At 39.1% G+C, this 27,852-nt stretch overlaps 1 protein-coding gene across 6 annotated transcripts; it reads left to right on the top strand.

The window, feature by feature from the left end:
- Positions 1 to 1,890: 1,890 nt before the first annotated feature.
- lingo1b (leucine rich repeat and Ig domain containing 1b) lies at positions 1,891 to 26,018 on the top strand. 6 transcript variants are annotated; one of them, XM_058781881.1, is made up of 2 exons: positions 1,891 to 2,331; positions 23,198 to 26,018. In XM_058781881.1, the coding sequence occupies exon 2, from the start codon at positions 23,210 to 23,212 to the stop codon at positions 25,049 to 25,051; it is 1,842 nt and encodes a 613-aa protein (XP_058637864.1). In that variant the 5' UTR covers positions 1,891 to 2,331; positions 23,198 to 23,209; the 3' UTR covers positions 25,052 to 26,018. The 6 variants fall into 6 exon arrangements, with proteins under 6 accessions (XP_058637864.1, XP_058637863.1, XP_058637865.1 ...); XM_058781880.1 differs by having other exon boundaries at positions 23,195 to 26,018; XM_058781882.1 differs by lacking the exon at positions 1,891 to 2,331 and adding an exon at positions 11,283 to 11,386 and having other exon boundaries at positions 23,195 to 26,018.
- The last annotated feature ends 1,834 nt before the right edge of the window (positions 26,019 to 27,852 follow it).

The raw sequence follows: 27,852 nt of genomic DNA, 5'->3' as shown, positions 1-27,852 counted from the left end.
CCCTGCTGTCTGAGCCAGCAGTAGTAAGATGAAGTACCTTACATGATATTGCATGTAATAAGCACAACTGTTATTAGTTGGGAGTTTCACCTTTGCTCAGCTTCCTTTTGTTGGGAAGATTTTTAACAATTTGGATTCTTCACAATGCAGAGCTTGTTGACTCCTGAAAATAAACCATCAATTTGCATTCAGTGAAACAAGGTGATGGATTAAAGCACTAATGAGTAATTTATTACAGCCAAAATACTCAAATGACAAGAAAGCTTTCCAGATGGCTATGTTTGAATTGCCTAGGCTTATCTTCATCCTCCCATGGTCTCATGGAGTGAAACACCTCATTTGTTTTGACTCACTCAGTGCTGTCTTCCAGCTTGCCATGCTATTTGGCATCATGCTGTTTACTTCTGGAGGAGGGCATGGGTGAGTGGCTGCTGCTGCTTGACACATATTAGTCCTTTCCTCCTGAGGTTTGCATTGAGCTTTGACGGCTTGCTGTGTTCTCTCACAGTGAAGAGAGATTCCGAACATTTAGGCCTTTGTATATTTGCGGTCTTGTGTAGGTCACACTAAGTTGCACATTGCCAGTTAATCATGACTACTTTGTCAGTAAAAGGCTATATACCTTGTCATGGGTCCTTTCCATTGAGGTTAATTCTGTTACAACTCAGTCAATAAAGGAAGAAATTTAATTTAGTAGCTGAATTTGATTCAGTACTTATCAAGTGTCATGGAGGTCATTAGTTTGACGCTATACAGCTAAATGAGGTGACACGGAATGGATCTGACCTTAACCCTTAATCATACACCAATAGAAAAGCAACAGTGCAGATATTCCTGCAATATAGGGTATGTACGGTACACACTGTCGAGTATTGTTCCAAAATAAACTGTGACGCGGTCGTGGCCGGTTCTAGACATTTAGAGGCCCTAGGCAAAATTCATGTTGGAGGCCCCCCACCCCCAATAAAAACAAATGTGATTCCAAACCTTTTTATTTATACAACATTTCATTTTAAATTTGTATATTTTTACTTAGTAACAGTCAAAAGTTTGGACACATTACTATTTTTTATGTTTTCGAAAGAAGTCACTTATGATCATCAAGTCTGCATTTATTTGATCAGAAATACAGAAAGAAATATAATATTGTGAAATTTTAAATAATGGAGTTCTATTTTTACCATACTTTAAAATATCTATTTCTGTGAGTCATAGCTGAATTTTCAGCATCATTTTAACACATCCTTGTGAATAAAAGTATTAATTTATTTTTAAGAACAAATACTGACCCATTGAATTGCAAACTTTTGAACGGTATTGTTACAAAGGATTTCTATTTTAAATAAATGCTATAAATTCTACAATAAATGATATTTATTTATTTATTTTCTTTTTTTTTTTACTTTTCTCTTCTTTTTTTCTGCATTTTTGATCAAATAAATGTATAGCTTGATAAGCATAAGAGACTTATTTCAAAAACATTAAAAACCGTAATGTGTCCAAACTTTTGACCGGTACTGTACGTTCATATTAATCAAACTTTATCTAAGGTAATTTATTTTTTGTTTGTTGAGGATGTTATTATAGCCATGATAAAATTATGATTATTTTTCAGTATTTTTTTTTTCAGTAATTTATTCACAGTCCCTGAATACCACTTCAGTAAATGAACATCAGTGCTTATATATATATATATATATATATATATATATATATATATATATATATATTTTTTTTTTTTTTTTCTAGCTGGGTATGGACAAGGTTTCTCCCTCCCATTTAACCAATATTAACTATGCTATTGCCATATTATTAATATTAATAAATATGATTTTAGCCTACGTATTGTATTGCTACCTTAAGGCTATACATCAGCACAATTGAGAAGTTACACACATCTGAGGTAGCCTACTTTTTTTTTGAAACATTAAAAAATGGTCTAGTGTGTTTGCTTTTTGAATTTGAATACAAAGTTATTTGTTTTTACTTTTGTAGCTATTTTGCTAGTCAGGTCCCGACGCTTTGTCATTTACTGTACGCGCAAATTCAAAGCGTCGCCTTTGGGCGCGTCAGCGCAGCGAGGCTCGCGCTCTTTTAAACTCGTAATAAATTGGTGAATGATCGGTCCAGAAACGACGCTGATAGAAAGAACAAGTTTATATTTAGAATGCATTGCAATGATGACAACTCACACACCTGCATTAGGAGCTGTGCTTCTTTGCGAGCCTATTTAGCCTTTTCCTTCAGCACCTGAAGGATGCGTTCGTTACGGCAAACATTCAGAAGGTGGGACCCGCTTTGAAACGGCAACATTAACTGGTTTAATTGCAGGTGAGTGACAATTCAACAATATCCAATGAACAATGAGGCTAGTATTTTGCTGTCCATGAACTGCAGTATAGGGGATGTTACGGTTTGGAGGCCCCTCCTCAAAGCCCGAGGCCCTAGACAATCGCCTGCTCTGCCTATAGTAGCGCCGGTGTACTGACAAAACATGCTACCTGTCAGATTGTGCTACCAATAATATATTTGCATTGTTTTAAGGGTATGTTTAGGGTAAAGGTAGGTGTGAACCGGTAGGTTTAGGGTAGGGGTATGGACATTTTAAAAAGCCTCAAACCACATGAATAAGATGCTGGTAGCACAATCTGATAGATAGCATTTTTCGCTATCGATTTGTGCTACCTATCTTTTTAATGGGAGGTAGCACAAATCGTCAGAACACCGGCCCTGGACGTGGTCAGGAACCTAGCGTTGAGCACAAGGGTCTTGTATCAGCCTGAAAAGGTTTATTTTGCAGTAATGACCTGCTAACTGTACATTGCCCTGCTTGTTACATAGCTGCTCACCAAATAAGTGGGAATGAAATACTGATCTTAAAATTTTGCCTTATTCCTCTCAGAAAAAAAAAATACACCACTACAGTGTAGAAAGCAACTGGCCTAGCAACAAGAAGAATACATGGAGTAATATTATAAGTCCTCCAAGGTCATTTTCACTACTGAGATACAAGATAGACGCAGTTGCATTTGAAATGATATGTGATGTGATATGAGAGACATGAAAGTAGTGCTGGTTTTAGTTACCAAAATGTGTGGTCTGATACAGAGTTGCCACTGACAATGAATATTAGGAAATATCTGACAAGTTTTCTGGAGAGCTGTGTGCCAAATGCTACTATTGTATGTACTAACATTTACAATCTCCCCCAAAAAGGACAGGTAATAGGCTATACATTATTATTTATCTTTCCATCTATGCAAATCTATTCCCCTGCAGGTTTAATAGTGCCCTAAACACACAACATCTGTGACAGCGGAGCTCTAGTTTTCATATGCCCCTTGGGTCTCGCACAAAGTTACAAACCATCTCAGTCTTAAGCATACCAATTGGCCAACTTTAAAACTGTTTCCACTGTGCTCTGCCATGGGCATTTCTCTCTAGTTATACCAACATGTCTTTATTTTATTCTATTAGTGCACTTAAAATCTTTTCAGGAGAAAATGACTAAGTTTTGCCTAAGGTGACCTGCATTGCTTTTATGTTAGTCTAGTCTTGTTTTCCCCTGACATGTTTCTCAAACCCACAGTGTATGTGCGGTTAAAAATATTAATGTTCTGCAACATTTAGCTGTCCTTAATGTAGACTTCTAGAGACTGGGAGATCTACTGAGGGCCGCTTTGGGGGGCAGTTGGATCTAGGCCAGAGGAAAACAGCGATATCTAGCAATACGTCTTTTCATTGAAATGTAAATTTTGGCCTCTGGATCAACATTTCCAAATCCTGTCCTACATTCGCTTTTTAAAATCAAACCAACCAGAAGCCCCACTTACCTGTATCATCCATAAATTACCGGTGATGTAAGAAGCCGGGATGTTGGAAGCAACCTTTGTTTGGTGATACTGATATTGCAGTCTGTGTGTAATGAGGTCATTCATCGTCCTTTGATGCAGTAGAGCTGGGCGGCCTGGGAACAAAAGGTGGCTGGCGGCAAACCTGACTCATAATGACAGAACAGACAGAGTCGTCTCGGCTAATGGCAGCCTGTCATGATTCTGATGATTTCTGCAGCTCTATTTTACTGGTTTTGTCCCTGAGCAGTTTGTCTGCATGATGAAGTGCTGAATGCATTTCTGATGGATCACATGTTGTTGTTTTGCTTTTTTACCTACCAGAATGTGAATGACTGAGTGTGACATATGCTAGAGCATCTCTTTTCTCTTCTGTAATTTTGTAGACACCACTGTTATTTTGTTCTGATTTCCTGAAATGAAATTCTAATGTAAAACGAAGCACGCCCGCCAGGCAAGCCGGAAGGTTTCTGGCAGTTTGAGACAACATTTACCGTTTTACTCATTTACTCTTTTTTTTTTTACTCAAACCTTTCCATTTTTAATAATCTTAACTGAAATATTACAGAGCCCCAGTTTAGAGTAAGAGACGCTTTAAGTATTCAAATGAAAAATAATGTCTTTGTTGATTATATGACACTTTTGAGTGAAAATGTTTATAGATCACATACAGAAGTCAGGCTACTGAATAGTAAATCATCCGTCTGGCCTGAAGATCATGCTCACAGCTCCCACAGACTGTCAGGCATATGCTTCACTGGCCAAGGACTCAATTGGGTATAACAACTGTTGTCGTGTTTGACCAGTGGGATATGACGCTTTCAGAGAATAGCCCTGCGCTGCATACAACTTCATTATGGGCATAAATAAAGCCTGAAGAGCAGTACTTGTGACTCTCGGACACTTGGACAAAAGAACAGAATTTGCTGCAGGTGGTGTTTAATAATTCATGGACTTGTGAAACTCCCTACAAGTTGGAAGAGATTTTGCTGCGTGGTAAAAATCCATCTGTTTTTATAAACACTGGGGTGTTAAAAGACTAAACACATGGAACCGGGGCAAAATGTGAGTCTGTGATCTGGCTAAATGTCTGATTGTTTGAATCCTATGTGACACTTTACAGTTAAGTGTGTTAGCTTTAGTTAAAGGGATAGTTCTCCCAAAAATGAAAATATTGTCATCATTTACTCACCCTCATGTCGTTCCAAACCTGTATGAGTTTCTTTCTTATGCTGAACATAAAAGAAATTTTGAAGAATGCTTGTAATCAAACAGTTGATGGTCCCTATTGATGTCCATAGTATTTATTTCCCTACTATGGAAGTCAATGGGGACCGACAACTGTTTGGTTCTTCAAAATATCGTCTTTTGTGTTCAACATAAGAAAGAAACTTATACAGGTTTGGAACGACATGAGGGTGAGTAAATGATGACAAAATTTTGGGGTGAACTATTCCTTTAATGCATTATTTTTTATTAATCTAGGTTAATGTTAATTTCAGGATTATATAAATGAATATGATTTAGTCTTATAAAGAACATGAATTACTAATACTGTACATAAAAACACTTTTTTTAGTTCTTAATTCTTATGTGTTAATAGATGTTTTTAATTAATCGAAACATGCTCAAATCTATTTTTAGGATTTGCAAGCCATTTTTTTTTTTCAAAACCATGATGATCCCACATGGCATGTTCCACTTGTAAAAGACACTGGGGAAAATACTTACACATCTATTTAGCTGGCACATACTTGATGCGTTTGTGCTTTATCAGCCTCAAGTACTGATAGAACTGTGTTGCGTATCTAACGCTGATGACACATACAGATTTTTGTAAGATATGAAGGTAGTGATGCTTGTTTATATTTCATGGTCTAAAATGGGTTTACATTGTGTTTCTGAACTGTGGAAAGCTAAAAATAGCATACGTAATGTTTTCATATGCTTGTCATCACCTGATGCCCCTGTAGACAGAGTAGATTTGTTTTATGATGGCGCTGGGTATTACATACACCGCAAGCGTTATGTATTTTAAAATTAGATTGCCCCAAACCATGAAACAGCTGCTCTGAAAATAGGAATTCTTTGGAGTGCACGCAAAATAGAACAAATACACCCAAAATGAACCCATGAGCATCATGAAGACTGTTTCTTAGAGACATCAAGAACGAGAGAAATTGATTTCCTTTTCTTCAGCCAAGACTCATTAAAATAAATGGCAGGATCAAAAAGCCAAGTTTGATTAAAGCCAGACTTTGATGTAGTCATTTGCCACCTGTGGTTGTGTGTCCCTACCCGAGAGGTTCAGGAGACAATTGAGAGAGCGGCAAGGAAGATGGCATTTCCCTTTGAAGCACATCTGTACCGACCACATCCCCAAAGTAAGCCTATTTTCTTCCATCACTTTCACTGTCAGGTGTGAATACTTCAGGACATTTTCAGCTGCAGGACTTTTTTGTTCTTATTACACATTTGCAGGGTATACAGCATTCCAGGGACTCTCAGGAGAATGAGCTTATTCCTTAAATGTCAAAATGTCCTATGTCAAAATGGCCTCTACTGCACTACTGACATCCATAATGCCATTCATCTGATTTCTGTTCCCTGCATTATTTAAAAGAGAGGGACACTGAGAAATATTGCAGAAAAAAAGAGAGATTCTCAGTGGTCCGCCTCTACTTCCGAGCCACTCTGAAGTTAAACACAAGTTTTTAGGAGATCACAGTTGCAGCCATTAAATTAAGCTTTTAAATTAAACTCTTTAAACTGTGTATTATACCAGACTGGAGATCATGGCTTTTAGAGACATTCGCTAACTTTGCTAAGCACTTCCCCTCAGGTGAACTTCTGCCACCATTTTAAAATGTGTTAAACTTCATCAACTGGATGAGGGAAATTTATGTGGACAGAGACTGAGGGAGTCTACTCATATGTAGACTTCAGGCAGCTCCATGTACCACAATACAACGATTGTGATGTCACAGCAGATCACATTTAATTTTCCACCACCCCATAACTCTTGTGTATGATATATTAATTATTTTGAGATTTGACAACATAATACTTGTTGCTGGCTATTTGTAACACAGTCATAGTTTATTGTATCAATATTTTATTTGTTTGTGTCATTGTATATATTTTATCCAACAACCCAAGAATACCTATAGGCATCAAAAAAATTTAAACAAATAATAAATCAGCTCCACAGCAGATTCCAAGTGATCTGGAGGACATTACAATTCAACCTATTGCACCCTTGGTTTTCGACTTGTGCGAAAAAGGGTTAATGCGAATAATGGGAGATGGAAATGCATTTTGCGAATAAATTCCTCCAAGCACATCAAAAAAGTCATGTGACTTTGCGCTATGAGATGGGATAACTTGACTAGCAGCGGACCAATCTCGTTCCACAGCATCTGAAATGTTGTTATGGTCGTTCTGATATGCCTGAGCAAAGTCTGTCATCAAAGTATTTCTGTATAATTGTATTACACGACTGTGCTCCCAAACAGCAGCATTCACCTCCGAAAGCAATGACAGCATTTATTGTGTTTCGTCTGCTCGCTCTGAGGCGCAATTAATTTTTCATATATATTCAATAGTTTATCCTAGTTTTCTATAGGCTATTTAGTGCCATTTTACCAGGAAGTGACGATTTTGTTCTCTTTGACTCGTTGGATGGAAACGGTGCTCGTTCGCAAATGTTTTATGGGATATTCCAATTTTGCGCATAAGTTAAATCCGCAACTTTGGATGGAAACCTGGCTAATGAGACAGAGGGAAGGGCATAAAAAAAGCAAAGTAATATATATATATATAATAAATTGTTATATGTTATATACTTATAAATTTGTTTACCTGTTAAATATTTTGGTGCTGGGTTGGGCCATGAATCGCTGTCAGATGTAAAATCTGGATCCTGCAGCAAAACTATTTGAGATCCACCACTGCGAGTCTTGCTGTTTTAGGGAATATGGAGCAAAACACATGATTCATCTTGCATTAAAGGGGTCATGAACTGCCTTTGTTTTTTATTTTGTACTGTTCTCTGAGGTCCACTTATAATGTTATCAAGATTTTTACATCAAAAAACATCATAATTTAGAAGTAATAAGCTATTTTCTGTCCTGTTTTTAACCCACCTTATCTGAACGCTTTGTTTGAATAGGCATGGTGGATTGTAGACTCTGAAATAAACGCCCACTGTTTTGATTGGCTAACAGTTCCTATGTTTGACAGCCTACATCCTTCACAGATGGACGCTGCTGTGATTAAAAAATGCATAAATACTCAGTACATATCAAACAATCTGCAATAACAGACAAAACAATAGTGACCACGTAATAAAAAGTTACTCACACTTGGGTGATGTGACATTACTGTCAGATCCAATATAGTCGGCACAGCATCGTCTTTTAATTTCGGTCTTTCAAAAAATCCTGAATCAAATTGTGCCTTGTTTGTAAACAAATCTGTGGTAAAATTAAGTTAACACAAGTCCAAGTTCTTACTGATGTGGTCTGGCACTTCATTAAAAATAAAGTTCATCAAATAAAGTTTATCGTTTGGTTTCTGCGTAGACCTGCATTTGCCACTCTTGTCATTTACCTACTACATGTGTAAATCGGTGGGCGGGGCTAAACAGGTACTGATGTAGAAGCAGGCGTTGATCTTCTGTGGAGGCAGTGTTTAGCCACACTAATACATCATAAAGTGGCACATTCCAAAACCTGTCATTTTGGCAGATTGGCTTCAATATAGGCTTATTTTAGAATAACAAGAAAGTTTTTGAGTTCTTAAACTTTCAGGATGCTTTTATAGTACAATGTTATGGAAGCCCATTTCCAACACTGAAAAAAAAAAAAAGGTAATAGCGACTTTTTATCTCACAATTCTGACTTTTTTCCCCCACAATTGTGAGTTTACATCTCACAATTGCCTGATACAAACTCGCAATTCTGACTTTTTTTCTCGCAATTGTGAGAAATGAAGTCAGAATTGCGAGATATAAATGGCCAATTCTGAAATGTTTTTCTTCTCAGAATTGCGTGATATAAACTCGCAATTGCCAGTTATAAAGCCAGAATTTTGAGATATAAACTTGCAATTCTGAGAAATGTCGTCAGAATTGTGAGATGTAAACAATTCTGAGAATATATCAGTCTTTTTTTTTCTCCTTAGAACTGGATATTATAATTTGCAATTCTGACTTTACTAACTCGCAATTGCGAGAAAAAAAAGTCAGAATTGCGAGTTTATATCTCGCAATTCTGACTTTATATCTTGCAATTCTGACTTTATAACTCGCAATTATGAGTTAGTTATGGAACTATTCTGAACTATTCTGAGAAAAAAGTCAGAATTGCGAGTTTATATGATGCAATTCTGAGATGTAAACTCGCAATTGCCAGTTATAAAGCCAGAATTTTGAGATATAAACTTGCAATTCTGAGAAATGTCGTCAGAATTGTGAGATGTAAACAATTCTGAGAATATATCAGTCTTTTTTCTCCTTAGAACTGGATATTATAATTTGCAATTCTGACTTTACTAACTCGCAATTGCGAGAAAAAGTCAGAATTGCGAGTTTATATCTCGCAATTCTGACTTTATATCTTGCAATTCTGACTTTATAACTCGCAATTATGAGTTAGTTATGGAACTATTCTGAACTATTCTGAGAAAAAGTCAGAATTGCGAGTTTATATGATGCAATTCTGAGATGTAAACTCGCAATTGCCAGTTATAAAGCCAGAATTTTGAGATATAAACTTGCAATTCTGAGAAATGTCGTCAGAATTGTGAGATATAAACAATTCTGAGAATATATCAGTCTTTTTTTTTCTCCTTAGAACTGGATATTATAATTTGCAATTCTGACTTTACTAACTCGCAATTGCGAGAAAAAAAAGTCAGAATTGCAAGTTTATATCTCGCAATTCTGACTTTATATCTTGCAATTCTGACTTTATAACTCGCAATTATGAGTTAGTTATGGAACTATTCTGAACTATTCTGAGAAAAAAGTCAGAATTGCGAGTTTATATGATGCAATTCTGAGATGTAAACTCGCAATTGTGAAAAAAAGTCAGAATTGTGAAACAAAAAGTCGCAATTTCGCAAAGTCGCAACCTTTTTTATTTTTGTATGCCGGAAGCGGGCTTCTATACAATGACCTCTTATGTATCAAAAGATCAAGGGAATTCTTATTTCTCAGTTCATGACCGCTTTAAAGGGTGTATAATGTTTTTCAGATCAATGCTCTCCCTCCCGCTAATACCACGCATCTATCTAGCAAATCATGGTTCAAAGGCTATTCAAGAGGTCCCGTCGGAACTTCCTGCTCTAAATAGAAAACACGACAACACAGGAGAGATTCTGGCTCTTGAGACTTTCTTTGGGATTCGGGCTCTTGAGATTTGTCTTGCCAGGTCAAATCAGGTTATTTCTGTGAACTAATTGTGTAAAAAAGCATAAAGCAGAAATGGAGTTAGTTATACAAAAGTCTACTTACACTTACACCATTATTGAGATTTTGCTCTGCAGCTTGCAGCATCACACCCACAAAGTACTAATGCTTTTGTGGTATGATTATCCGATTTTCATTCTTTTTAGACTCTTTTATTGTCTGTCTGCTTGAAAAAGCAGCTTGCTCAGAGGATCCATGCAAAGAGCCACTTTGGAAGTGCCATTGATGTAATGCACAGCTCTGTAATATGTAGTGATAATTCTATCACAAGAACCTCGACTGGTGCCATATACCACAAAACAGCTCATCTAATAAGTCACACCATCGCCAGCTCTGCGTTGGTGTTCCATGGGAAGATTAGAGCGTTAACAAAACGTCTAGGACAGATCCACAACGGATCACACACACACATGCACACACTCCCTCTCCCACATCGTGCCTTGATCTGGTTGTACTGTGCTGAGATAAATCCCTCACACACGTATAGGGCCGGTTCTGCTGCTCTCCGTCTTCCTCCTCTGCCCTCTAACTCAGAGGAATATCGAGGCACCTCTTCAGTCTGTTTGTGCAGCTTAACAACCCCTGCGCCTCGTGCTCACCCTTCCCCTCCACCCCCATCAAATCTGCATTTGATTATCCCCCCCTCGGTAATCTCGCTCGTCTCTCTACCTGCCGCGCCACCGCCTCTCGCTTATTGTTTAGTATAATGGTGTGGGGACTTACAAGGATTTACACCTGATTATATCCCGCAGGGCGAATCCCCCATAGACTGACCTTGCAGTTCACTATTGCGATTGGCTAAGCAGACTCAGCCCATTCGGCCAAATTCCTCATCTCTCTCTCTCTCTCTCTCTCTCTCTCCGTTTTTTGTCTCCGGCTCTCGCTCACTCTCTCTCCATTGGCTGTTGTTTATCCACCCTGCCTGTTTACCTCCATGAGTCATCCATTTGTCACATTGCAGCTCCCGGCTGCTTTTGACGAACGCTGCCTTTTGCATAAAAGCCCGGCATTAATCGCTGTGTTCTGACAGGATGACGGAGAGGTAGAGACAGATTTCACAAAGGTATACTCAAATTTCTGGGACAACCCCCCACCCCACATACCGGCATCCCTCTGTCCCTGCTCCTGTTTCCCGCTGCAGTCGGTCTGATGAACAGCAGAATTGAATTTCATTAGTTACATTGTCCCTGTTTTGAGCTTTGTGCCGCTTCTCTTTTCCTCCCCCCCTCCTTCTCACTTCTTTTCCCTCTCTGCCTGCCAGTCTTAGGCTTTCTCTCCCCCTCCCTCGCTCCCTCCGTCTCCTCCATCTCTCCATCTCAATGCGCCACAGCTCCTCCCTCCACCTTGCACAGCGTCGACTCCTCCCTCTCCATCTTTCTTCCCTCACTCGCGCTCCCGCTCTCGCTCTCGCTCTGCTGGGTATGGCATGTATGTGAGCGGGTGCACTCCTGTTTACATGCATGCCTGCATCTGGGACAGACTTTCATGCATTCTGTGGACTGTAGCTGCTCGTGCTTCACACTCTAAGAAATTTCTGGACCCCTTGCTTGCTTTGAGGAATTGTGTGGCGTTTTTGTTTTCCCTCTCACTCATGAAATTCTTCAAAGGCCTCCTGTGTGCCACCCTGCCACTCTGGAGCGATTCGGATCTAAGCTGCACCCCGGCAGAATGGAATTGCCAAATTTAGACACCACCGCATGACGTTTCTGGTAAGAGTAGTTTGCATTCAGTGCCAGATAAGCGTTTCGAGAACTCTGAGATTCTGCAAAGGTCTGAAGGGGGGGAGACGAGACTGGGATTTTCAGGGGGAAATGTGTCCGAGAGGGATAGGGCACAGGCTCAGGAGGGAAAGATGCTGAATAATGCTTCTGAACCGGACACGGGACCTAATACTGTGGACTGTCATTGCACAGGGAAGGGGTCATTTGCTACAAATGAATATCTGGCTGTGTGGGCTTTCATGAATGTTTTCACCTGCACTATGTTTCTAAAAAAAAAAAAAAGAAAGAAGGAAAATTTCACCCCACCCCCCTTCTCTTCTTTTTCTGAGTATTTCTCTATGGCCAGGTTAGGATACATGCTGTCTATGGTGCAGGTTTGAATATCGGCGAGACTTCTAAGTGTATTTTTGGTGCTGTTGTCATGGTTTATTGCTCAAGGCTTTTTTATTTTTTGCAAGATGCATTATGGAAGAAAATAATGTATTGCTTTTGACGTGTTTGAGTCTTTAATTCACAGTCCTCATTATAGAGCCTCTTTTCTCTGCTTTTTTTCCTCTCTCTCTCTCTCCCTCTCACTCACTCTCTCTCTCACACACACTCACTCACTCACTCACTCATTTTCTCTCTTTCTTGCTCTCTTTTTCCTCTCTCCCTGTTTTACTGCTTGGAAGCAACTTCCTCCGCAGCTAATGTGGCGTTTAAAGGAATAACAACATTACACTTCATTTCTTAATCTTGGCAGGCTGTCAAAAATACATTAAGAGGAGTCTTACTGGATACATCAAAGATTCATGCTATCTCAGTGTTCTCAATGGTACATCCTTTACAGCTGTCAGATCCATAGTTTCTTATGTAAAGGTGCATTGTCAGTACACATCTATAAAACCAAGAATCTTTTTTTTTTTTTTTTCACCACCATCATATATACACAGGCCAATAATATTCACATGAGGTGTGAGCTAATTCTCAGATTCAAATCCAAGACACCATGTGCTCTGCAAAAACCTCCTTCTGCTGTTTTTTCTCCCTCCTGAACACAGGGTTATCCATCAAAACACAATGCATCTGCAATATGCATATAGGCTTGTGTTGGGTAGGAAGATGGGAACATGAAACAACTGCATGGCAACAGTATCCTGGCCACATTCTGAAGATGATGTGGCTGCCAGCGGAGAAATCCAGGCCAAAACACAAGAGCCGTGGCTGAAAATCTAGCACCGAATAGTGATACAAATAAAACAGCTTATAAATTGAGATATGTTTCGGTATGCTGACGATTGTGTTAAAAGGCAATCTCCTCATTGAGCAGATTTTCAGCTGGTGGTAATAGCCATTATGATAATGCTGCAGTCTGATAACAAACAGCAGATGAAACAAGATAAGGCAGTGCTACAGGAGAACTGCATCACCTCACGCTCTTGTGCCGTGCGTTCACACATAGATTAGAGCCTGTGCCTGTCAGACCTCGTGTTTTCACAGCTTTTGTGAATGATGCAGCCTGAGCACAAAAAAGGGACCAAATCCCAAAAATCATTGAAATTCAGATCCTTTCCGATTGCAAACCCGCCACATCCCTCTCTGCCTCCCTATTCATTCTCTTCTATTAGCTTTTTAAAGCAGTCAGTGAGGGCCTGCTTTTGGCCGCGGTGGCATAGATAGATAGACCAGGCGTGCGTTTGTCCTCATTGTGGAGGGATGCGAGAATCGGACGCCATCAGCGCAGCGGCTCGTTTCTGTCACACAAAATGAGGGACTATTGAAATGGGCTGTACATAGCAGGAAAGCCAGCGAGGGGCTGCTGTGAGAGGCGACCAAGTGCCATATCAGACAGCGCACACTCACTCCAGCCTCCCACAAATGTATTCAGAAGGTCACAGAGTCGCTTCACTGCAGCAGACTCTCCCATTAAAATTTAATCATAACAGCTTTATGTAAAAAGTCAAAAATACGAGACCGGGCCTATGCCTTACTTTCTTGCTATCCCGTTTCTAAGGGTTACGTGAATGAAATTGATGTTTATGTGTTTGAAGTGACGCTTTCTGTCGTTTCGGAGAACTTGGCGCCGTATCTCCACCGATCATCTGGGTGGCTGCTGATGGCTAAATTTGCGCCTTGTGAAAGACGAGAGGAAGATATCATTGATTGTATCAGTCAGACTAATCAAATTATTAGCTTCGGATGGAGTGCTGGTCAGAGGAACAATGCTAGCATAATTCAGGAAGCTCGAGAGTGATTATCCCGTGGCTAATTTCGTGAGATAAGCTCCTTCCTAATAGAACTATTGATAAAGAACTCCAAGGAGCTCGGTTTGAGCTAGATTGCTTTTGGGATTACGGTCGTCCTATATTCTCTCCACATTTTCTCTCTTCTTTTGTTTCAATTAAACCCAAAACAAAGAGCCCTGTGTTTAAAAGAGGAAGAGCGGTTGGAGTAATTACCAGCTTTGCCTGCTGGTAGCGGTGAATTTAAAGTGAATCTCAAGAGCATTAATGAGGAATGAAAAACACTTTATGGAATTATTATTAACCATTGCCGGAAAGCTGAGGGGAGGATTGACATGGGACTGGGCCCAATTAGACTTTGCGCCTTGACAAGGAACCTGACAGAAGCCGTAGCTTTGCAAATTTAGCCAGACCATGGGCTGAAATAACCCATAATGCTTCAGCTGGCTGATGGGTGGGCACGTGCTTAATGCCGCTTACAAGGAATGGATGTGTTTTATTGTCAAGAGTAAGAGACAGAAATGCAGTGCATCTGTTTCATTTCCAGCCCTTGAAGGAAGCTTATTTAAACTGCAAGCATCACATATTGCTCCATCGGCAGTTAGTCAGAAGACCAATATTCGGGTGACAGGTCGTAACTAATTTCAATCTCAACCATGCTTGGAGTTGAAACATTCATGTCGTTTACTCAATTTATGATAGCATGAAACTTCTAGGCCACCAGTCGGCACAAAGAAGGGTGTTGCTCCCAGTCTTCTTTTAATGCCGATTTTAATTTTCTCTTTGGATTTAAATGCATTTAGAGTACAAGTGTGGCAAGCTGTGAGGGGAAATCATGGGGAATATGTATTCAGATAAAAAAGACAAGCTATAGTCTTGTTTCATCATGCTACTCTCAATTCCATATAGTGTCCATATAATACTCCTCTTCATGCAAAAGCCTCACTTTGACAGTTTAGTCATAGCTTTTGTTTGAATGGTATAAATTTCAGTGCAGTGCTTGACATTTTCGCTTCGATAAGTCTAGAGTTCCCTATGTTTCGACATCAAGGTTCATGTTAGTTTTTCCTTTAGTGGAATGTAGCTTTCCAAACCTTGGGCTTTGATCTAAATCTTACTGTCATCAAAAAAACAAGATCAAAAGAGAGGAGTCAAATGGAAGCAAACAGTTGGAAGAAATGTCTCTGCTCTGAATGCTGCATCCGTAGGCTTAAAACCCAAGCTGATTTGGTATACAAAGTTGTTTGTGTGGGGTAGGAAAAAGACAAATGTATGGGGCAAGCAGGGCTGATTATTGATTTGGCTCAGGTCCTCACTGATTAACTGCTGTTGTAAATACCGATAAAGACACCTGCTTATGTTGTGATGAATGGTAGCAGCTTGATTTGCCACCCACAACTTGGGCGGCCTTTACACTATTTTCAATGACCTAGCATCCAGATATATTTGTAAACATCTCATTTTCACTCCGCTTTGCTTATCGGTTGTACCTATAGCAATTACTGATCAACATATAGTTTGAAGCAAATAAAACAACACAATGATCCCATGAATGTGACTCCAGCTGTCACAACTGTATCCATAAAACATTTCTTTACATAAAAAATTTTAATGATCAGGGTATAAATGAATTGAACATTACAGACACAGAGTGAATGGGTGACCCATGCCATTTCACAACCAGACTGCATGAGAGCAGACAGCCAATTACCAGCAATTTAGCAGATAACTATTTATGTATTGGGAATATTTAGATAGCTGTTAACCACTGATTCGCTTCATACTGTGAAATGTGTGCAGTGTGATCAGGGATGCCAGAGAGGGAGAAAAAGAGAGAGCGACAGGCAGAAGGAACGGGATGATGAATAAATAGATTGGAAGAAGGAACAAAATGAACTCCCTCAGGCCAGTATAGCCAATTAGTTGCTGCACTCTATATTCGCTTTACTTTCAACTCACAGTAGCTTTCTATTAGACTGTTGTGCCTATTATAAAACATTATGCTTAGTGGTATCATTTTCCGGCACAAATTAATCATTATTTAATCCTTCTCTGAAAGACTGTAATAAAAATCAAAGTAAAATGAAACATTTTCTAATTGTGACTGCAAATAGTTTTTACTTGTGGTTAACATTAGACTATCCTCAAAACGATGCTCATTTTCAATATTACTCAAAAAAAAAAAAAAAAATCTTCCTTTGTGAAATATTAGAAATATGATTGTAATTTGGTGTTATGATTTATGATTCATGAATTTGTATTTAATTAAAGTTTATAAAGCCTAGAAACGGTTTTCAGCACTCCAAAACAGAGTAAAAGTATTTAATCTGTTTTCATTCACTATGGTACAATAAATAACGCTTTTTATTTGAAAAATTACACAATGATGAATCACCCCACCATTAACAAATTAGTCTTTCTTTGATATAATATTGTTAATAAAAAGCACAAAAGCCCTGCTGTTTACTATAAATGGTTTTTCTTCCCAAAAGTATAACTCTCTGGAGATCAAAACGGGTTATTAATTACTATGTAAAACATGTTGTTTCATGACTGTTTTATCTAAACTTGAAGTTAAATCCCTGACTGAAGCACACATTTGCAGGAGTGTGTTTAATGTGCATATAGAGAGAAAACAGTTCCAACTGGAATACACAGTAAACCCAGTGCACTTTAAACACATAAGCACAAATGTAGGAAGGAGTTATATTCTCTAGTTAAACACTGTTGTGATTTGAATGTATTGAGCAAAGAGTACAATTTAATATATCTTTTGTCAATTGAAACCCTTATTTGAGCCTGTAAAACCCAAATAAACAAGAATGTGCAAGTGGGTCACTCCCGAGCTTTGCTTATTTGTCTTGTTTGGTCAAGCCGAGGCTCACCGGCAAGGTCAGGAGTATGATGGTGAACAGGGAGAGAAAATAAGGAGACTGCGTAGATGGTCCGACGTGATATTTTTTCTCAAGGTTATCGCCAGGATGAAACGGAGGGGATGGAGTGGGAGAGAGAGCAGGAAGATGGACCTTTGGGTTGAATTACATTTGTACATGAGTGGGAGAGACAGAATATCATCCAGTGAGCACTCAAACACATGAGCGGTGTAACATGAAAATATAAAATCAATTCAAATGATAGCCGTCCTCTGTGGTTTCAGATGACAATGAATCTCGATACCGCTGTGACGGGCGTGGTTGGTTTCGTCTGTGTAATTTGCCTCGACACAAAACATCCGTGAAAAACAATTGTTTTTTTGTTGACAAAGGTAAATCCTCATATTTGTTAAGAGCTTCAACCTTAAACATTCATTTCTCCGTGAGGGTCTCTAGCTTAAACAGATAAATAGCTCGGTTTTCCAACGTTGGAGGCAGAATTGATTCTGCCCTCTAGCTTGACAGATAGCCCTGAAAGTAACAAATAGCAAAGAAGAGAACAAATCTTTGAAGCGCAACACTTATTAACTTCATGAGTGTTGGGAAGGTGCAGTAATCTAAAAGAGATCTAGTCCTCCATTAGGAGAGGAAGTAGGCATCAGCCGGCAGACACCTTTTGAAAAAGAAGCCTTGCTAATTCCTCCCACCTGCTGACAACAGATAATTGAGAAGCGAGTCTGCAGACCCTTTGAGTATGAACCGGATATGGACTTGTCAATTAACTTGCTCATATTTCATTGCCTGATTAAACTCGACTGATCAACAGTCTTCTGAATTTCTCCTCTGCGAGCCCATGCCATGTTGAGTTTGAGTTACAGTGGATGTTGCAATATGGCAAAATAGGGCATTACATTTGAGGGTCCCGCTCTCAGAGGAGCACTATATTAAAATAAACTTGTGGTTGACACTTTATTTCTTACCTTCGAGCTAGCGGGCAGGGTTGAATGGGTATGACCTTCCCTTGTTACTGAGGGAAAAGAACAGAGGAGAAAATGTAATTTCCACCGCAAAAATCTTGGGAGAGCAAGTTGCTTTAGACGGCACGCAACCTGTCGTGTGACTGAATGTTGGGTAGTAATTATTAAACAAAGAGAATGCTTAGTGCCGTTCTAAAACGGGAATGTTGATGCATACTCAACACGTCACGCTTTTAATATAAACAACTGCACATTTAACTCGCTTTTTGAGGGAACGGAAAATTTATGACAATAGATGGCCTTTTAATAGCGACGTGCTTGCTTGTTACAGAACTGGCTCGAATGTAAGAATCTAATACAAGTGCACTGCTACCTCCTCCCATATGCAGATCTCATTGACTACAGTATATTTCTTCAAATCAATCAGGCTAAAGGAGTGCATTTCTGTCGGAATATATTGCATGCCAGTAACGGCTGGTTACACTAAAGTGCCCTGAGGTAGATATGCCTTTAAAGACACAATTCTCAGCATGGAAATGCATGCGGGGGTGTTGACTAATAAGATGAGCTATTGACCATGTGAGTGAGTTCACTATATTGAGAATTACTCCGTCAATGCAATATTCTGGCAATGCAACAGAGAGAAGCAGTTTTTTCCTCCTTCATACATTATTCATAGTCGCCTGACAGACTTTGATTTGTATGTTTACAGAATGGGGGCTTCCTGAGCGATGATTTAATCATTTAATTGGATAATAAATCCAACACTTTGTGTAGTGGCTTTTCAATTGCCATCAGTTGACCACCGAGGCCAAATTAGTTTTAAAGCATTTGCATACCTTAGCATTTGGGCTAAAACAAAGGTTACAGTTATTAGGAACAAAGATGGAAGTGTGTGTGTGTGTGTGTATATATGCAATCCATCATTTAGATCTGGAAGAAGAAAAAAAATCAGCCAAACCATTTGTGCTAAATGATAATTAGGCTTTTTGGCTTTTCTTTTTTATTTAAACTATCATAATTTTCACTTTGCCCATTGGCAAGCATTTGCAAGTTGCAGGCCAAGAAATAACAGCATAAATGTTTACAGTTCGCTTTTTATCAGTGGTAAAACAGGTACAAATTTCTGCTATTGCGCCGAGCTATTTTCTTCCTGTGGGAGTACTATGCGACACCACAACAGTGAACAAAATACGATTTTTTGATATTGGAAGCAACGGCCATGTTTAATTAGGGAAACTGTGATCACACCATGTAGACCTACTGTAATTTTAAAGTGATTTCCATCTGCTTTTCTTTGCTTGTTTAAAACCACCAAGCAAATTTGTCAATAATTTTAATGAGCCAACACCTTTGACCTGTTCTCTCTTCAGACAAATTCTCCCAATTATAGTTAAAGGTCAAAGGTGGTTGTTTGGCAGATATTTGGGAGACATGCATATTGAACAGAAATTTGCATCGCAGGAGATGTCACACATAATAACAGTTTAAACAACCCTGCTATGTCTCCGGAGGCTTGATGCTTGCTCAGCCGGGGAAGATCGTGATAGATTCAGCGTGATTAAAACATCCCATTCTTGGCAGCTCTGTTTACGTCATGACCTTCACCCTCACACCTCCTCATGCCACACGAGTCGTTTAATCGATGTAGTAATTCTCACAGTACCCTGATCGCTCTGCTCCCCGACTGTATGCAGATCACACTCGATAGATAAACGAGGGATAAGCACCCTTGACAATAACGGCCCTTTTGATCTAGCTGAGGAGCACTAATATGAAATTGTTATCGCTGAAACTACTCACCTTATTTCACGCCAGAACTCAAAAGAATATTTTCTTTTGTTACACATTTCTGACACACCTGAAGACACTCGGAAATGGAATCGGCAAATCTATGCATTGAACAGATGGCTGCATGCATGTTGGCCTTTTCTTTCACCTCTCTTTGCAGTTTCATTCGATCATAATAGTCTGGGCCATGGATCGCGGAACGGACCAAAAGAAAGGGGGGCCCGGGTGTGTGTGTGGGTATGGAGGTGGCGATTGGTGCTAGAGGGGTGTGGTTTGCAGAACTTGGCACACTGGGTGAGAATAATTAATAATGCATTATAATTTAAGCTATGACTCTGAATCATTTATTTTTAGAATAGAGATCATAGTTCTCCCATGATTTTGAAAACAAGACATACAACCAAACAAAATAATATGTAGGCTAATTTTCTTCTGACAAGATGTTTTATTCAATGCTATAAATAAGTCTATTTAAAAATATTTATTAATTTAAATGAAAATTATCCGAATTATAAACTTTTATCGCAATCCTTTCATTATTATTTAAGGTTTGCAGTGCAGAAATGTGGCCTACTGTGTAGGCCAGTGGTCGGAATAATATCTGGCCCGCACCCGCAGCCAGATTATTTTGATAGCGGCTGGTTCTGAAATACATCTGTCATGACAGCAACAGTTACTCACAATCAGAATATGTGAGTGGACCAGTGTGATTTTGACTGGATTTTTTAAAAGTAGGAGCGTAGTGGTTTTCACTCTCTCCACTCTTCACCACCGCTCCATCACGAGTACAATTCATGCCAACAGCCCATAACATAACTGCATATTTAGCAAGAATTCACGTTAAACATATTTAGCTAGTTTGATAGAGAAGGATCACTCAAATCAGAAAGAATGTGAAGGCTACGATAGTTCTCAAGGAATTTGTTTGTTCCTTCTAGATACTGAATATTTTCAGCTGAAAGCATGATTTAAACAAGTACAACACTTATTCACACGCAATCGCTCTCTCAATAATGCATTCAAACAAATGTAATCTTACAGTGCTAGGCTACTTCATCTGTATCCGATTTTGAATGAGCAGAAATCTGTAAGAAATGGATCAATCCGTAGGTAAAAATAACTGAGGAACACGTACTGTTATTTTCATCATAAGCAAAATTTGCACCGCAAAAAACAGCAGTTATACCTTTTAATGCTGACAACCATGTTATTAGCTTGTCATGTGGTAGGAAAAAAGTTTACACACTAGTGTTCCAATAAGCCACTTTGAGAGTGTCCTATTTTATTTATTTTATTTTTTAATAGGCTATACGTTATGAACAGAAGTGATATTTCAAAACTACTGAAATAGGTAACCGCGGAGCGGTGATTCTGATATCAGCGAGCGAGGAGTGGAGCGGGAGCAGGAAATGATGAACCCGGAGCGGAGCTGGAGCGTGGAGGGGAAATTGCTGACGCTCCACTCCGCTCACATACTCTGCCGGACACCGCCACATAAATGTGGCTTTTTGTTAATGACTGTCCTACTACAGGATTTAACACAGAGTAACAGCTCACTACCAGTTACAAAAGACACTGTAACCGTCTGTCACAGGCAATTCTAGTTGCATTTTTCATCAAGTAATTTCTTAAATTATCCTTTGACTATGTTCTGGCCCGCCATCCAGTGGTGAAATTTTTTTTTGGGCCTGATGCCAAACTTACTTGCCAACCCCTGGTGTAGACTGTTTGTAAAGCTGTTTCAAATATAAAGCTTAGGCTATACGATGAGCACTGCTCTCTCTGGATCAGGTATAAATATTCCAATTTGATTGTGATTTCAAAGGTTAAGACATAGCGGAATCATCGTAAATTAGGAATAAGATTGTTTCTGAATCGGAATCATGATCTTTTAATGATTGATCATGCATTCATGTGAGCTTACAGCATGTATTATTGTATATCATATTTGTACCAGACCTCAAAAGTCCCCCCAGCTTCACATTTGCTTTGAGTTGTGTTGTACTTTTCTCTGAGAGAACACTCTTTCTGCATCTCGTAGGTTTTGAGTTTGGAGAAATTATATTTTTAAGTAAAATATAGTCGAAAATCATAGCTACCCTTGAGATATGAATGTGTAAATACAAGTTGTGTTAAAATGCGCACTGTACTCTTGAACCTACATAATATCATAATGCATCCTCTGAGTTTGCATAAATGTATTTGAATTCACTGATGCAAGAAGTATTTAATTCTGGGTCACTTTCACTTGCTTTACAAATGGGAGCTACTTAAAGTTTACCTAATCAATTATTAAAGCTGGCCTGTCTACTTAACATGATTTGTATTTGACTAGTCCAATTAGCAACCTCGTGTCTCATGGAATGTAACTCATGTGTCATTTTTGTGTGTCTTGAATTCCTTCATGTCAATTTTTCACAAGTCTTTTCACAAGCCCTAAACCAAGATCTCCATCAAAGCACACAGCTGAAAGTGGCTGTGAGATTGAAATTGAACTTGCTCGATCAATTTGGGAAGTAAAGTTTGAAGGTTCAGGGCTTTTGCACAGTAAAATAGTGCGAGTCAAAGTTGATTTGGATATAACCCCTTAAGAGCTAAATTGTTCTACTCTAAAACGTAGCCATAAATCATGATCAAAGTAATAATAATAATAATAATAATAATAATACAAAATAACATAATATTATAATAATATAATTATTATAATATAAAAGGGTTAGGGTTTGTAAAGGATTTTAAATTTTTTTAGTTAGTGCAAGTCATTGTAGGGTCATGTTCCTGATTTATATGCCCCTTGCTCTCAGTTTTTGCAATAGTATAGTGTATATATCATCTATGATTTATGTAGTTTAAAGAAAAAAATATTTTGTTTTGGCATGCTTAAATCATTACTGATTTGGTCATTATTGAAAATACATTTCCTTTGTTAAAAGATAAACATCCAAGATATGTTTTTATATTTCAAAAAGATCCTGCAGAGTATAGGCTATATAAGACTTATAACTTGGATATACTTCTTCATGGCCAGCATTGTTTATGGTTGTTTTCTTTTTGTCATACAGTCTTTTACTTTTTAATGTCTCTGTTATATCATTAATCAAAGCTCTGAGTTGCCTTTACACAGCATGTTCCAGTGCGGTAGTCTGTTACGTTTTTCAAGTGTCAGCATTTTCTCCAAGACCATCTCTTGCTATTTTAAGAACAGGAGCAATATGATTGTCTCTCAGTTCTTTTGCCTTTCTTCTGCCGTGGAATGAAACCCAATCTCTCTCTATCCTTTTTCTCAGCAGGTTACCATCAAAATGGTGGCCAGAGAGGCAAGTGGGCACAGCTACCTGGTGGCGTGCTGGCAGCCCATTCTCATCCTGATGCTGGGTACCGTGCTGTCTGGCTCTGCCACTGGCTGCCCCTCTCGCTGCGAGTGCAGTGCCCAAGAGCGCTCGGTCGTGTGCCATCGGCGGAAGCTGATCGCCCTCCCCGAGGGAATTCCCACTGACACGCGACTGTTAGATCTCAGCAAGAACCGCCTGAAAGCCATCAACCCGGAAGAATTCCTCAACTATCAACACCTGGAGGAGCTACAGCTCAACGAGAACATCATTTCCGTCATTGAACCAGGGGCCTTCAGCAACCTCCTTGGCTTGCGAATACTGGGGCTACGCAACAACAAGCTGAAGTTGATTCAGCTGGGTGTTTTCACTGGCCTCAGTAACCTCACTCGATTAGATATTAGTGAGAATAAAATTGTCATTTTGTTGGACTACATGTTTCAAGATCTCTACAACCTGAAAGAACTGGAGGTGGGGGACAATGACCTGGTGTTCATCTCTCACAGAGCTTTTCATGGCCTCAGCAGCCTAGAGCAACTCACTATGGAAAGATGCAACTTGACCTCTGTGCCAACAGAGGCATTCAGTCATCTTCACAACCTGCTGACCCTCAGGCTGCGGCATCTCAACATCAACATCATTCGAGACTTTTCCTTCAGGAGGCTCTATCGACTCAAAGTATTAGAGATAGCAAACTGGCCTCTTTTAGAAACCTTGACCATAAAGTCCCTCCATGGACTTAATATCACAACCTTGAGCATCACAAACTGCAATCTCACTGCTGTCCCTTACGAGGCCATTCAGCACCTGGTGTACCTTCGATTTTTCAACCTGTCCTTCAATCCGATCGAGGTTGTGGAGGGCAACAAAATGCACAATTTGCTGAGGCTCCAGGCATTTCACTTGGTAGGGGGCCGGCTAGTCAGCATTGAGCCTTATTCCTTCAGAGGACTCAACTACCTTCGGGTTCTCAATGTATCCAGCAATAGTCTAAGCACTTTAGAGGAGTCTGCCTTCCACTCGGTCGGCAACCTGGAGACACTGGCTCTTCACGACAACCCCCTGGCATGCGACTGTCGTCTCCTCTGGGTCTTTCGCCGTCGATGGCGTCTTAACTTCAACCGCCAGCAGCCATCTTGTGAATCACCAGAGTTTTTGCAGGGTAAAGAATTCAAAGACTTCCCGGATGTTCTCCCACCAAATTATTTCACCTGTCAGAAATCCAAGATCCGGGATCACAAAGCCATTCATAGATTTGTGGATGAGGGGACCACTGTCCAATTCCCTTGCCAAGCAGATGGAGACCCCGCTCCCATGATTATGTGGCAGTCTCCAAAAAAGCAATTCATCACTACTAAAAGCATCGGACGGCTGTCAGTGTCTCCGGATGGCACCCTAGAGGTTAGATACGCCCAAATACAAGACAATGGCACATACACCTGCATTGCCGCCAATGCAGGAGGAAACGACACCCGTTTGGCTCACCTACACGTTCATAGCTACTCTCCCAATTGGCCCCATCAGCCCAATAAGACCTTTGCCTTCATCTCGAACCAGCCCAATGATAACGGTGCCAATGGAACTGGTGCAACGAATCCCTTTCCCTTTGATATGAAGACTCTCATTATCGCTACCACCATGGGGTTTATCTCTTTCCTGGGAGTGGTGCTGTTCTGCCTGGTGCTCTTGTTCCTCTGGAGCCGAGGGAAAGGCAATGCCAAGCCAAACATCGAGATTGAGTATGTGCCACGGAAAGTAGATGGAGAAAGCAGCCCGAACGAGGGATCTCACAAGATCAGTATGAAGATGATTTAAAAGACTAATCGCCATTGTGTGTGAATTACGTGAATAGGTGTTCTTGACAACAGACTTACCTTGAGGGAGGAATAAGGGAGTAATCTTTGCACCCCTTGCGGAATTGTGAAAAGAACAATGTTCCGGAAAAAAAGCCTTTTACATTTTTTTACAGACTGTACAGATCAATCACACAGGGATTGTGTCCTCAAAGGGGAAGCAGACAGGTCATTTGAGGGTTTCAAAAATATGTGTACTTGTTCGGGTAAGTGTTGAAAACATAGTCCTGTTGAAATTTGTGCGAAAGCCAGAATCAGGAGGACCGGTAGGAATTCATACCTGTCCTCTTTGTCTTCTTTTCTGTACATAACTATTTCGATGTACATTGGGCAATACAGTGGTTGAATGCAGCCAATCAGAGGTTATGGGTTGTTGAGCCTACTGGAGTGCATGTGCTATATCTAGATACATGCAAAGTGTATAGGTCTAATTAAATCACTGTAAATGTCCATTACCAACTCTTTATAAGAGATCAATTTGTTTAAAATGATTTATTGATTAGGCTTGACAATCATCAATATCACAAAGGTCAAGTATTAATCATTAAATATGGTTTGATGGTGCAATTTCAATTTTGACACCTTACATAGTATCATAAAGCCAGATGTAGCTTTGAATTTAAAGCCATTTGCTTTGACTGAACATGTGACAAAACTATTGGACCTGTGGTTGTACTCACACTAAAGTACTATTCCATCTGACAGATCTGTTTTTATTCACCTACCGGTGAAAAGTTTACAATTTTATTGATTTAGTCATCAAAATGTCGTCAATTTGCCATGCTATGATGCATTTTCTACCACTCTCACGAGGCAGGTGTTGCTCGGTAGGTAAATGTGTTCTACAACCCTTGAAACAATTACAGTGCTGATTTTGGGACAATGGATGGCTGTAAAACATATTAAAATGACAAGCTTTTATACTTCAATGTCTTTGCTCATTTCTTTTGCTCTGCTCCGTGAATTAAACCTTGAGAGCTGGTGAGGTACACAGGAAGATAGAGACGCTGCGCTAATGTACTGCTAAAACCCTCGCTGTCCCTCATTTTACTATTCAACATTTTCTGAAAAACATCTTTTCTCTGTAAATACACATTTCAGTGTTAGTGGGTAGATCACATCATAACGTTAGTGAAAATGGATTTGAAGTGTTAAATCAACCTAAGATTATAGGTTGTGTGGAGTCCCTATATGCTTGACTCTTCTTCTTTTTTTTGATCATAAAGAAAATTAAGCAATGGGGAAAAATTATTAAAAGTCCTTATGTCACATTATTCTAAGAGATTGAATCTCTACAATAGGGGTGATAAATAGCAGCTTTTAGTAATATTATAGCTCTGTACACTGGTTTACTATGTGCCATTATGTCTGAAAAATGTCAATCTGCAGTTAAAATGATAAAAATAGAAGCAGTCATTACGGATAATTGCATGATCTACTCGGACTAGTTTACAACAGTAGACTGTTATGCATTTTATTTGCTCTTCAGTAGTTTTGAGCTCTATGCAACTCCCAATACTCACACACACTCACAGTTTTGCCTTCTAAAGTAATCCATAACATGCTGTAACAAATCCCCAAATATTCAGAGATCCTTTAGTTTTTGAATGCACTCGTTTAGACAAAGCTACCAGGGACAAAGCCACCGCGCATATCAGGATAGGACCAATCTGACAACCCATCATCTCTCACAGGGGCATAATGGAAAACGTGTCAGCTGGAGTCTAAGCACAGAGACCTCATGTTTAAATGGGAAGTGATGGTTGTGTAAGATTGTCTTTCTGCCCTTTTTCTACTGAGATGACTCACAAACAGTTGGCAAACCCGCACAGCTCTTTAATACTGAGCAAATACAACAGCAAGGGAGGGAGTGGTGAACATTAATGAGAGAGGAAGTGGAGCATCCAGATGCCAGAGAGAAGAAAGGCAAAAATGAAAGAATAGAGATGATTAATATTTAGTGAGGTAAGACCATTAAAAACAAAGCCAATATCTGGTAATAGAGGCTGTGTTATTCGAAAATGATTTATTCAGGTTAATACAAAGTTGGCTAAAATATTTAGTAACTATCAGCAACTACAATATGAATTTAAGTGTAAAAGATGAGGAGGCATATTTCCTCTCTGTTGGATTGCTTTAAGTACTATTTTGTATTTTTGCTATTCATATGTTCTGCCTCCTTGGCCTTGCGTCTGGAGGTTTTAGTTCCATTTTCGGAATTAAAAAAAAAAAAATGTTGTACGATTAATTAATTAAGTTTTCACGTTTACATTTTGTTTTTGTTTTTTGTTTGTTTTTGTTTTTTTACAAATAAATGGCAAGTAATACACTAAATTAAACATAACATTTTTCAAGTAGAAAGACTGAAATAGTATTTTCCTGTAAAATGTACTCTTTATTTTATTTAGAGCTTCAATAATTTTTATAGTGTATAGTAGTTATTGAATTAATAGTCTTAGACACCAACATATTTTAAAACAAATGTGCATGTCTGACTGTAATTAATCATAATGAATCTTTCTGCCACTGTAATTTGTAGATTACTGTTACACAAAATGGTCATGCAGTTTGTTAATCCTACAGGCTATATGGATAAACTAACACTGATTAGCTGTGACGTCTGTGAGGTAAGTGTTTCTGTTATACAGTGGAAGTGAACTGCCCAGTCTTTAATTATGTCAGATTATGCCACTTCATTCATCTTGAGGAGTGTATTTAGCCTCTGACTTATAAAGAACTTGTTCATCTGTTCGTATAATGTTT

This window comes from Onychostoma macrolepis, chromosome 07 (assembly GCF_012432095.1).
Source record: "Onychostoma macrolepis isolate SWU-2019 chromosome 07, ASM1243209v1, whole genome shotgun sequence".
Classification (NCBI taxonomy): domain Eukaryota; kingdom Metazoa; phylum Chordata; class Actinopteri; order Cypriniformes; family Cyprinidae; genus Onychostoma; species Onychostoma macrolepis.
This window is presented reverse-complemented; position numbering and strand designations above follow the sequence as displayed.